The 12,192-nt window shown below is 49.3% G+C and overlaps 1 protein-coding gene across 6 annotated transcripts in view; it reads left to right on the forward strand.

The window, feature by feature from the left end:
• The first annotated feature begins 3,768 nt into the window (after positions 1-3,768).
• PDE1B (phosphodiesterase 1B) overlaps positions 3,769-12,192 on the forward strand; it is a 145,482-nt gene continuing 137,058 nt past the window's right edge. Inside the window, exons 1-2 of one of the 6 annotated variants that reach the window (XM_035101310.3) lie at positions 3,769-4,254; positions 4,956-5,073. In XM_035101310.3, the coding sequence (XP_034957201.3) occupies positions 3,801-4,254; positions 4,956-5,073 (572 nt within the window). In that variant the 5' untranslated portion in view covers positions 3,769-3,800. Of the gene's footprint in view, positions 4,255-4,478; positions 4,796-4,955; positions 5,074-12,192 lie in introns of those variants that run through there. The other 5 variants (XM_035101300.3, XM_060272139.2, XM_088661210.1 and 2 more) reach the window with 5 other exon arrangements.

The following is a 12,192-nucleotide window of genomic DNA, read 5'->3' on the forward strand; positions in this document are numbered from 1 at the left end:
CCAGAGTCGGACACGACTGGACCTGATGGTCAGGGGCCCCTTTACCTTTACGTAAGTAAGTAAGTAAGTAAGTAAGTAAGTAAGGGAATAGTAAATCTTCCACTAATATAAGATCCTACTGCCCAGTTTGTACCCTGGCCAGGTACCTCTGTTGCTTTATTTTAGTACAAGTTTCCCTCCAGCTCTGCTCATAGGCTTTGAACAAGAGGCTGAGACACAGTAATGAAGCAGGTGATGGATTTCCCTTCATCTTTTATCTCCCAGCCACACTTGTGACTGTAAGAAGAGCCCGGATGGTTCAGACCAATGGCCTGTCCTGTCCAGCCTTGTGCTTCCCACAAGGTGACCTAAAGGCAAGGAGTGTGGGCACAGCAGCCCTTGTAATGCCTACGTGCCAAGCTGCTGTTAATGACACAGGGGCAAGAAAGAGCCTGAAGCAGGCTGGTGTGTCAGTTTTGTTCCCAGCACAGTTATTGGGGGGGGGGCAGGGGGGATGAGGCTACCTTAATTTCTTTTGCTGGCCTCTGGGAGTGAAAATAGATTAAAAAAACTGATCCTAAACCTCCACTGTGTTGCAGCTAAACTCATTGTGAGAAAGGCTTTGGCAGTAAAGCCCAAGGAAAAATCCATGCCCACTGCCTTGTGGGACATCTTCAGGAGAAGAAAAGGCTAAGGAGTAAATCACACACAAATCACGCTTACTCCTTGTATGCGTAGGAGCCAGCCAACTCCTACCGGTAGGGGTCAATGTCTTTTCCACCCCAAAAAATAAAATATTTAAGGGGGATAGTCCCCCCCAAAGTTGATGGACATTGTCATTCAAATGGTGTGTGTGTGTGCCATGTCTTATGATTTATTATGCAGGGTGGGGGTGATCTCCTCCCCATGATTTATTCAAGTTGGCAACCCTGGTTGTATGCCTCCTTCCAGCAACTCCTGCAGCCCAGCTGGAGCCAAACATCTTGCTCTGCTTTCCTCTGGACCACATCAGCTTTGACTGAGAGGGGATCTTGTCATCTGAACAGCCCAAGACCTCCATACACACTGCCCAGGCTTGTTACTTCGGTGCTGCTAACACTGAAACAATGTGGGAGGCAGCAGCTATGAGTTTCCGGTCTCTGCAGCAGGTGCTCCAACAGTTTGACTTTAGCTCCGCAGGCACACTCCATTGTCTCTTGAGACAGATGGGTGCCAACAACCAAAGTTCTGGGTAAACAGGAATAAGATCTCGTTGGACGAGCACATTGAACTGCAGGCCATAGCTATTGTGAAGGTTTAGGCTATTTACAAGTGGGATCTGAAACAAAAGATTGCAGTGCAGAGTGCCCCTATTAGGACTGCAACCCACCCCCTGGTTTTCTGTCCCCCACTACAACAGCGATCATTGAGCTCTGGGCTTCTCCCTTAGCCCCTCCCCTCCCAAAACGTTCTTATCCTTTCGCAGAAATTGGGCTTACCCAGGGCTGTGTGTGGGATGGTACTATTTTGGTTACACAAGTAACAGCACGCACAGCCTGAGCATCAGAAATAGAGGGAATTATGCACAGCCTTGAAGATGATGAGTGTCTGCCAGCGACATATCAATGAGGGCTCTCCAAACTCTCTTGAGGTCACAGCTATGGACCAGGGTCCTACTCTCAGATGTACGGGTGTAGGCTGTGTGACGACTATCCACTGAGGAGGGCAATGGATAGGCCTACTTGAATGGGATATCCTGATGCAGCCATTTTGATGCAGCTATTGTTCAAAAGTTAAGAGACAGAAATCCAGGGCAATCTACTTCAGCTCATCTAGAGATCTACCAGCAGAGGTGTAGTGGTTCAGAATAGCAGGGAGCATAGATGTGGAGCTTTGAACCATGGGGAATATATCTTCTCACCCTTTGTGGTGATTGGAGCCAATCAGAGGGAAAGAGGAGGCGAGAGAGCCACTGAGGATTGGCTCCTAGAGTCACTCTGGAAAGGAAAACTGAAGAGGAGTTGTTCCATTTGCTCCAAGGCTAAGCATTTAGGAAGACTGGAAACACAAGGTGCTTTGGTTTCATAGAATCATAGAGTTGGAAGAGACCACAAGGGCCATCCAGTCCAACCCCCTGCCAAGCAGGAAACACCATCAAAGCATTCTTGACATATGGCTGTCAAGCCTCTGCTTAAAGACCTCCAAAGAAGGAGACTCCACCACACTCCTTGGTAGTAAATTCCACTGCCGAACAGCTCTTACTGTCAGGAAGTTCTTCCTAATGTTTCAAGAAAAGTATGTGCAAGTTCTGAGAAAGACAAGGTTACTTAAAGGAAAATGCCGCTCTGAAAACAGATATTGGAGGAAATCATTTGCCCAACCTTAGAACATTGTATAATCTTAAAAAGCAGTGTAGCTGTGAGGTTGTGCGGCTGTGACCAGGCCTGTGCAGAGCTTGCCTGTGGCCTGGGGTGAGAGTTTTGTTAGAATAAAGTTATAAACTCAAACAAAAACAGTAGCTGGTCCCCTGGCAAGCCAAGTCAAGTCAATGTTTATTACGGCAAACAGCCAGCATATTAAACCAGAAATTCTGCATAATTCTCTACATGAACAATAAAAGCAACTGATATGGGGTTTTAACAGTCAATATACAATACTTAAAATACAGGTCCAGCAGAATAAAACGCCATAAAAGAATAAGAAATTTAACTAAGAACTGTAGCCGCAATATCATCATTGGAGGGCAGGACAAATTGTTATAATATGTTATTCAATAAAAGAGATTTACGTTTTTTAATAGCTAAGGTGCAGAATTTGGCCACAGCGTAGGATACTGAGCTCAAAGAGTCTTCCAGAAGGAATTTGCGTAATGTTTCGGGGGGAAATTCCAGATAATATTGCAAGGGTGTGAATTTTGATAATAGGGGTAAAATGAGTCGCGATCGTTCTTCATTATAGAATTCGCAGAATAGAAGAATGTGAATAATAGATTCCACCTTGTTGGACATGCATGGACAGAGGCGCTCTTTGATTGGTATGGCAAGCTTAGATCTCTGAGACCCGGAACAAGGGTCCCCAGCTCCTTCTCTTCCCCCCGGCCCCTCTACATGGGCCTGGCTATGACTATCATGAAGAGATCCTGCAGTTTGGAATTTCATAGAATCATAGAATTGTACGACACAACTCAGGCCAACACACCCAAGGAGGACGTGAGGCTTGAGCGGTGGGGGCTGTGGCAGGGGGAAAGCCAGTGTGGTGTAGTGGTTAAGAGTGGTAGACTTGTAATCTGGGCGTCTCCGCTCCTCCACATGCAGCTGCTGGGTGACCTTGGGCTAGTCACACTTTTTAAAAGTCTCTCAGCCCCACTCACCTCACAGAGTGTTTGTTGTGGCGGAGGAAGGGAAAAGGAGATGGTTAGCCTTCGGGTAGTGATAAAGCAGGATATCAAGAGCTGGACAGAGAGGGGCATTTGGCCCCTGGGCCTGCCGAGGTTCCCCATCATGGGCACAGTCAAAGAGGGGGAGCTGCCCCCGGCCCCATCAATCAGAAGCAGCACAAATATGAGGTTTAGCCCCCCCCCCAACAAAAATCCAGGCTATGCCCGTGATCCCCATCCCTCATGTTGAGAATATGGAGCGTGATGGGCCAGTGGAGCTGACTTAGTAAAAGGCGGTGCAGCATGCCATACATTTATAGCACCTCTCTTCCCAAAGAATCCTGGGGAATTGCAGTTTGTTAAGAGTGCCAATAACTGCAGGTCTGTGAGGGGTAAACTACAGTTTCCAGGAGTCTTTTTTTTGGGGGGGGATGTGTAGTGCACGTCTTAGTGGCTACAAGTTTCTATGTTCCTAAGCATACGTTGGCATAGGCCGAATGCTGCCTGGTGGCTTCTGCACGTCCTCAGAGGTTCTCTCGCCAGAGCGGAGCGCTGGAGTAGGAAACAGGTGCGCGACTCGGTCCCGCGGATTCTCCGCGCAACGGTGCCCAAAGGTAACTGCTGGCTGGCTGCTTTGCGCCCTGCCCTGCCCTGCTGCCGCACTGCCCGGCGCCGCCGCGCCAGCGACAGTGGCGAGCCGCGCTGCTGTTGGTCGGTTGCAGAAAGTTGCGCGGTGCCAAGCGACGCTTCCACAGGAATCCGGATGCGCTCCGAGGAGGCAGCAGCCGCCGCCGCCCCATTATCACCATCATCGCCAGCAGCTGCGCCCGGGCTGGCCGGCTTGCTCCTCCCTGGGACGTCGCCGCCGCCGCCACCACCGCTCAGGGGTCTCCCCAGGCAGAGAGGGCGACTGGAGCCGGGTAATGGTCGCGAGGGCGGCCTTCGCTCAGGATGGAGGCTGCGGGGGTCGCGGGCTTTTGTGGTACCAGCGCGGGGGCCATTTTGGCTTCGCCTCGCCTCCCCTGAAGGCACCTGCGAGGGCGCGCGGGACTCGGCGGCCTTTCCCTCTTTCCTTCCCATCCTCTACCGGAGAAGCGAGGGGAGGAGGCGCGCGCGGTTCATCTTCTCTGCGCGTGGGAGCTGAGAGGGGAAGGAGAGTGGAACGCGGGAGCCTGGCTGAGGAGGAGGAGGAGGAGGGATCGCACTGGAAGCCACCTTCCCTCCTTTCCTCTCTCGGTTAAGGGAGGCCATTAAGACCGGCGCGCCGGGGGGGGGGGATTGGCTGCAGCTCCCCCAACAGCGGATGATTCAGGCGGCTCGCTTCGCCCGAGCCCGCCCCCCGCTCCTTGTGCACCAGCCCCGGCCGGCGAGTCCTCGAGGCGAGCAAGCCACCCGGTTCCGTGGGGTAACCAGCTAGCGCGCAAAGGCAGGGAGAGGGTGTGCGCGCGTGCATTTGCTTCGGTGTGTGTTTGTGGGGGGAGAACGTTGCCTGCATCCCCCCACCCAACGCGCGGGAGTGGGGCTAGAAGATGGGTGGGGGTGGGGAGAGGAGGGGAATGGAAGCGCTTGCTCTCTTGGGGCTTCACCATTTCTTTTCTCTCTTTCCCCCGTCTGGTGTCAGAAGAAGCGGCGATGGAGGTCCCTCAGCTCGACCTGTTGGAATCCCCCGAGGGCTGCCCCTCTCCTCTGGAGCTCAAGTCCGCCCCCAGTAAGAAGATGTGGGTCAAGCTCCGGGCGCTGTGAGTAACCCGATGTACTTGCTTCTTCCACCCCGCGCCCCAGGCCGGGGCCTTTCTGTCTGCCTGTGGCTTTGGCTCCGCCAGCCGCCTCCAAACTCTTTCTGATCTTCCCCCATCTGGCGTCCCTTGACGCCGTGGAGGCTTCTCCGATCTCCTGGACACCGACCGCTCGTTGCGACCGGGCTGGGTGGGGGCGAGGACTATGCTAGGGTTAGGGCAGGGTTGCTGTTACTGCGGTGCCTTAGCGGTGGAGGGAGAGAGGACGCCTGCCTGGGTTTGTAGTAGCGCTGGTCCTGCTCGCCCCCCTCCCCCGCCCCGTGTTTTTTAGACCCTGGCCCGGGACGTGTGCATCCTCGGACCTCAGCTCAGGGGTTGCTCAAGCTTTTGTCTGCCCCAACAAGTTTAGGCAGTTGAATTCTCACTGTGCTCCTGCCGCTGTCATGGGGAACTGCCAGGCTTTACCGCTGGGGGGCTATGTTTTTTTTGCCGCAGCAATTAATAGCATTTGACGAACTGTCTCAAGCTGCTTTGGTGTGGGGAAGAAACCCACCATGTACCCCCCCACAACCGCCAGCAGCGCTTGTTGATCTTTCCATCTTGTGAGACGAAGTCATCTGCATGCAAGTGCAGCAGTCTTAGTGAGCTTGTTGTATAGGTTGGGGGTTGTTGTTGTTTTAGCTGCAACCATGGGGACTAGAAACTTGCCATGCGTTTCAGACAGAACTTGTTTGCACCACTTTTTCTGTGACTTAGTGCTTGAATAATGCAAAAATGGGTGATCTAGAACAGAACATAGCACCGAAAAGACCAACAAGAAAACCAGTAGTGTATGGGATGGGACAGAAGAAGCCACCCTGCAGCAAAACAGAGTATATATCCATTTTATCCAGTGTTGTCTATTTGTGACTGGCAGTGCTTATCTGGAAGAAGATCATTGCATTGCTTGCATTCTGGTTCCTTGAGAAACAAAAACAAAACCTGGAAATGCCAGGGATTGAACCTGTGACCTTCTACCCATGGGTGTAGCCAAGGGGTGGGGGCAGAGATTCCCCCTAAATCCTACCCCAAATCAATCAAAATCAACATATAAAACTGCCCCTTAACAAAAATGCTGGCAGTACGCATGCTTCCACCCTAGCAGCTGTTTGAATATTGCTCAACTGTCCCTGGAGGGTTCCTTGGACTATGCCCTACATCTGGGGAAGGCCCTTAGCTCAGGGATAAGTGTACTTGCTTTGAATGCTGAAGGTCCTCGGTTCAATATCCCATCTCCAGTTAGGGCTGTGAATATCTGCTGCTACTAGGTGTAGAAGTCTGAGCCAGAGACCAATGGAGCAACGGCCATGCCAGTACAAGGTGGCTTCCTATGTTCCTATGCTGACCACGTTGGTGTGGCTTGGTAGGTATGGGACCGAGCGGCAAATGGGGCAGCCCTGGGTTCAAATCTTGCCTTTGTGGTGAACTTACCAGGGGGCCTTAGCAAAGCCCAGATTTGCTGAGCCTCACCACCAGCAGCAATGTAGGGATGGTAGCGTTGATCTCCTTGCCTTGCGGAGTTTGTCGTAAGAATTGCACTGTGACAATGGTACATGTGGAGCTCTTCAAGCATTTTTATTGCCAACCACTTCCAGGGATCAGGGCAAGTCTTGCATGGCTTGTAGGTGGCAAGAATAAAAGGATGCATTCTAAGTGCAACTTGCCAGGGAGCAAACCCCGTTGAGTTGTTGTTGAAATTTCCATACTGCCCTTCCTCTGAGGAGCACAGAGCATGTTTACAATATAAAAGCACAAAAATTGCACAGCATGGTAACAAACAAAAACCATAACCCCTCACCCATTATTATTATTATTATTGTGGAATTTACTTCAGAGTAAACATGCTGAGGATGGCACTGCAAATTAGTTGCCTGCCACCAAAGAGATCGGTGACCCCCAAAGCATCTTGTTATTGTTGCAAACCTGACGTCGATTTCATTGGGCCAAGTGCAGAGGTTTGTGTTGGTTGGAAGAGGCAGGCTGGGATCTGACGCTTCCGTAAATACAAAGCCCCAGTTTCTGGCTACAGAACCCCTTGCATCTTATTCCCTTGCTACCTGAAGGCACAGAGAGAGGTCTCCTTCTGAAGCTGTCTTTGCAGGCAGGCTCTGTTCCAAGAGAGTCCTTTCTTTCCGGAGGGAGTGAAGGGATAATCATGAAGTAGCCTAAGATTGTGTTCTTTGTGCAATCTTGCCCCACATTCGATCTCTTTAGTGCTAGCATATGCTGAGTTTTGTTGTTGGGAAACTGGATGTGACCTGGTCATCTGAAGGAGATGTCAGGCACAGTTCAGTGGCAGAACATTTGCTTTGCAAGCAGAAGGTCCCAGGTTCTGTCCTGGCCATTTCCAGGCAGGGCTGGGAGACGCTCTTGTCTGAAATCCTGCTGCCAGTCAGTGTAGACAGTACTGAGCTAGATGGACCCAATGGTCTGACTTGCAAATGGCAGCTTCCCACAAAGTCACCCTTCACTCCATAGTGCTGTTCCACCCTCCCAAGCGAACACTCAACGGCCAGTTTGTTGCATTGCAGGGGGCTGAACTGGATGACCCTCAGAGTCCCTTCCAAATCTACAATGCTATGATTCTGTTTGGAGGTCAGGTTTCAAATCCACATTCGGCCATGAAACTCATTGGTTGACCTTTGGCCAGCTGTCATCTCTCAGGCTAGCCAACCTCACAGGGTTGTTGTGACCCCTTATGATCCTTGGAGGAAGAGTAGGATGAAAACGGGAATGAAATAAGGTGCACTGTGGGGCTGGCTGCCCTGTGGCCATAGAGCGGGCCCACCCACGTGCTTCAAGTTTTCTGGCTCTCCTTTTCATTCTGGCTCTCTCGGAATCTGGCTTAAACTCCAGGGGACAATTTGTGAATCAGGCTCCAGGGATTATTCTGGGAGCCATCCCACGGCTGCAACATGTTATGTTTAAAGCTTGCTTTTAGCAGAGGAGAGTGCCAATTCACACTTCTCCGACACTTGCAAAGGGTAGAAAGGAGGGGAGCATGTTCACCTGTCAGCAGCTCAGCAAGGGTGCGTTTTAATTCATCCATAATATTTCAGAGAAGGAGGGGAGGAAACCCGCTCTGCGCTGTGGTTAAACTGTGTCTAGCTTGAAGGTGTTGGAAATGGCAAATGTCCTTTTTCCTGCTTGGGCAGTTTTATTATAATGAAACTGGATGGTGGTGCAATGTAGTAGAGAGATGCAAATGGCAAATGGGTGAGCGTGGGGACGGGGACCATAGCGGAGTGGTAGAAGACCTGCTCAGCAAGTACAACAGGGATTGTGGCCACCCCAGCTGCGGTTCGGCCCCAGGGATGGTGGGAGTTGGAGTCCAGCAACATCTGGGAGGGCCATAGCTTCCCCAATACTGATATAGAAAGACTCAGGTTCAGTCTCTGGTATCTGCATCTAAATGGTCAGGTAGCAGGTAATGGGAGAGACCTTTTCCTGTGTGACCTTGGAGAGCCACTGCCAGTCAGAGTAGGCAGTATTTGGCTAGATCAGGCATCCCCAAACTTGGCCCTCCAGATGTTTTGGGACTACAATTCCCATCATCCCTGACTGGTCCTGTTAGCTAGGGATGATGGGAGTTGTAGTTCCAAAACATCTGGAGGGCCAAGTTTGGGGATGGCTGGGCTAGATGGTCAAATAGTCTGGCCTGATGTAAGGCACCTTCCTCTGTGTACCTGTAGTGGTTGGTTCAGGTAGCAGGTTTTGTGGAGTACTTCTGCCTGAAAATGCCTGCTAGGCAGAATTGGTTGGGAAACTGACTCTCCAGACATTGCTGGACTCCAACTCCCATTAACATGCTCAGTGGTTAGGGATGATGGGAACTGTAGTTCAAATATCATTTGGAAGACACCAGGGCTAGATGGACCAACTTGACTCAATTTAAGGTAGCTTCATATGTTAGCCTGACTTACCTTCAATCCGAGTTTCCTGTTAGCCTGACTTACCTTCCTTGCAGTGAAATCAGCTGAGGATACATTTATAGTCTGCTCTTGGTCCCTCCCTTGAAACAGGACAGGGAAAAGCCTTTTTTAAAAATAAATAAATCAATCTTTATTAATTTCCCATACAAACATACATACCGGTACATACATAAATAACAAATCTTACACAACGAACACAATACAATAAGAAAACAAATAAAATAAAGAAACAAAAAACTTACATCATATTACAAATAACTAACGAATTACAATCTATAACTCCCATTCATTCTCGTTATACTGCTTATATTATCTGTATTCTCTTGCACAGATTTATGTTGTTTCATTTTTAATAAATATACATAATCCAGAACACTATCGAGTACATTCTTTCTGCTTGCAAGTATCAGTCTAGTTCTGCAAGTATTTTATTACTTGTACAATATGTTTTTAAATATTCTTTAAATGTTTTCCATTCTCCGTATGTTTTCCGATTTGACACTCCTCTAATTTTTCCGGACAGTTTGGCTAATTGTAGATATTCTATCGTGAGAATCTGCCATTCTGTTGTTGTTGGCAGAATTTCATTTTTCAAATTTCTCGCCACTATTATTCTGCAGGGCCGTCTTAAACGCCCCTGCCGCTGTGGTGCGCCGGATCTCTCCGGCGCCCTCCCGCCCCGTTTCCCAGCGCGGTGGGCGGGTGGGCGCAGCGGCGGGCGGGCAGGCACAGCGCGATCTCTCTGGCGCCCTCCCGCCCCGTTTCCCAGCGCGGTGGGCGCAGCGCGCAGCGCGGCTCCCACAGGCACAGCTTCGCGACGGACCGGCGGACTGGCCGCCCAGCGGGCGGGCGCAGCTCGTGGCGCCTTTCTGGCGGGCCGGCGCCATGGTGCCCTGCGCCACCGGGGGTCTACCTAGAGCCGGGCCTGTTATTCTGGCTGCTGTGATTGTGTACATAAACAATGGTCTTATATTTTTTAAAAATTCTGTTGGTAAAATACCTAATAGGAGGATTTCTGGTCTTTTTTTAGATGTAAATTTAAATAATTTCTTAAGTTCACTATAGATGTTATTCTAAAATTCACAGATAGTTCCACCACATATGGAAAAAATACCCTCTTTCCTTTTTGGGACCTACCTTTGTTCATTTTAGCAAGTTTTCGAGGAGTGTGGTGCCATCTGTATAGCATCTTCGTTGTGTTTTCTCTGAGGTTATAGCATGCCGTGAATATAATATCTGTCCTCCATAATCTTTCCCATTGTTCCATATAGATTGTATCCCAGGGAAAAGCCTAATTGACACACAGAGTCCCCAATCCACACAAAAAGTGTGTCATTGGTCCTTCAAGCAATCCCACAGGTTGCTCTTGTCCCTACTTCGTAGCAGCGGAAATGAAATTGGGATTTTGAGAATTAGCTAAAGTCTGCCCAGTTCTGCTCTGTGCTCTGAGAACCTGAGGTGGGATTTGCTGCAGATCCCTGAGCAATGAGCACTTGGTGGCAGACTCTGGTTTCCTGCTGTGCAGTGTGTGAATGGGCTCCGTGTTTCATATGGCAGGCGGGGACCTTGTTCCCACTGAGTTGGAAAATGTGTCTGGCCAGTACTGCTGCAGGTGGGAACTCGCAGGATTGACTGCTTCCTTACCCACAGAGGGGGGAGGGGGAAGATTCCTGCACATAGAAAATCAGTATGTCAGGGAGAAAGCCAGGCTGGACAGTTTTCCACTGACATGCTAGTTTTCTGTGTGCAAGGGGCTTTTCTCGGCACACAGATGTGCCCATCCACCTGTGGTCTGGAGGCCAAATTAGACAAGATGCAGGAAACACGTGGAGTGATTGTCAGTGGTGTTTGTTATTCTTTCACAGTGGGCTCTGAATTTTGACTGCCACATTGGTGCTCACAGACCATTTAAATTTTTCCCTTTAGCATCCTCCTTACACCCATCAATTTGCTTCCCCCCCTCATTCTACAAGCCATTCATTTCATTGAGCAGTTGTGGGATCACATCTCATACGAAAGAGAGAAATTATTTCCCTGCTTCCCTTGCACCGTGGCACGCACATGCATTTATAAAACTTCATCCTGTCTTCTAAATTAAGAAGACCCTCTTGTCTCTCCTTGCTGTTTTTTTGGAAATCTGCATTCAGTTTCCTGTATCTTTCCCTATCTCCCTTGCATTTTGCTTGCCTCCTCTCCTCCGCTATTTGTAAGGCCTCGTTGGACAGCCATTTTGCTTTCTTGCATTTCCTTTTCCTTGGGATGGTTTTCGTTGCTGCCTCCTGTATAATGTTACGAGCCTCCATCCATAGTTCTTCAGGCACTCTGTCCACCAAATCTAAATCCTTAAATCTGTTCCTCACTTCCACTGTGTATTCATAAGGGATTTGATTCAGATTGTATCTTACTGGCCCAGTGGTTTTTCCTACTTTCTTCAGTTTAAGCTGGAATTTTGCTATAAGAAGCTGATGATCTGAGTTACAGTCAGCTCCAGGTCTTGTTTTTGCTGACTGTATAGAGCTTCTCCATCTTTGGCTGCAGAGAATATAATCCATCTGATTTCGATGCTGCCCATTTGGTGATATCCATGTGTAGAGTCGTCTCTTGTGTTGTTGGAAGAGAGTGTTTGTGATGACCAGCTTGTTCTCTTGACAGAACTCTATTAGCCTTTGCCCTGCTTCATTTTGAACTCCAAGACCAAACTTGCCAGTTGTTCCTTTTATCTCTTGATTCCCTACTTTAGCATTCCAATCCCCTGTAATGAGAAGAACATCCTTCTTTGGTGTCATTTCTAGAAGGTGTTGTAGGTCTTCATAGAATTGGTCAATTTCACTTTCTTCAGCACCGGTAGTTGGTGCATAAACTTGGATTACTGTGATGTTAAAAGGTCTGCCTTGGATTCGTATCGAGATCATTCTGTCATTTTTGAGATTGCATCCCGTTACAGCTTTTGCCACTCTTTTGTTGACTATGAGGGCCACTCCATTTCTTCTACAGGATTCTTGCCCACAGTAGTAGATATGATAGTCACCCGAACTGAATTCGCCCATTCCCTTCCATTTTAGTTCACTGATGCCCAGGATGTCAATATTTATTCTTGTCATCTCATTTTTGACCACATCCAGCTTACCTCCATTCATGGTTCTTACATTCC

The sequence above is a fragment of the Zootoca vivipara genome, chromosome 2 (genome assembly GCF_965207765.1).
Source record: "Zootoca vivipara chromosome 2, rZooViv2.hap1.1, whole genome shotgun sequence".
NCBI lineage: Eukaryota > Metazoa > Chordata > Lepidosauria > Squamata > Lacertidae > Zootoca > Zootoca vivipara.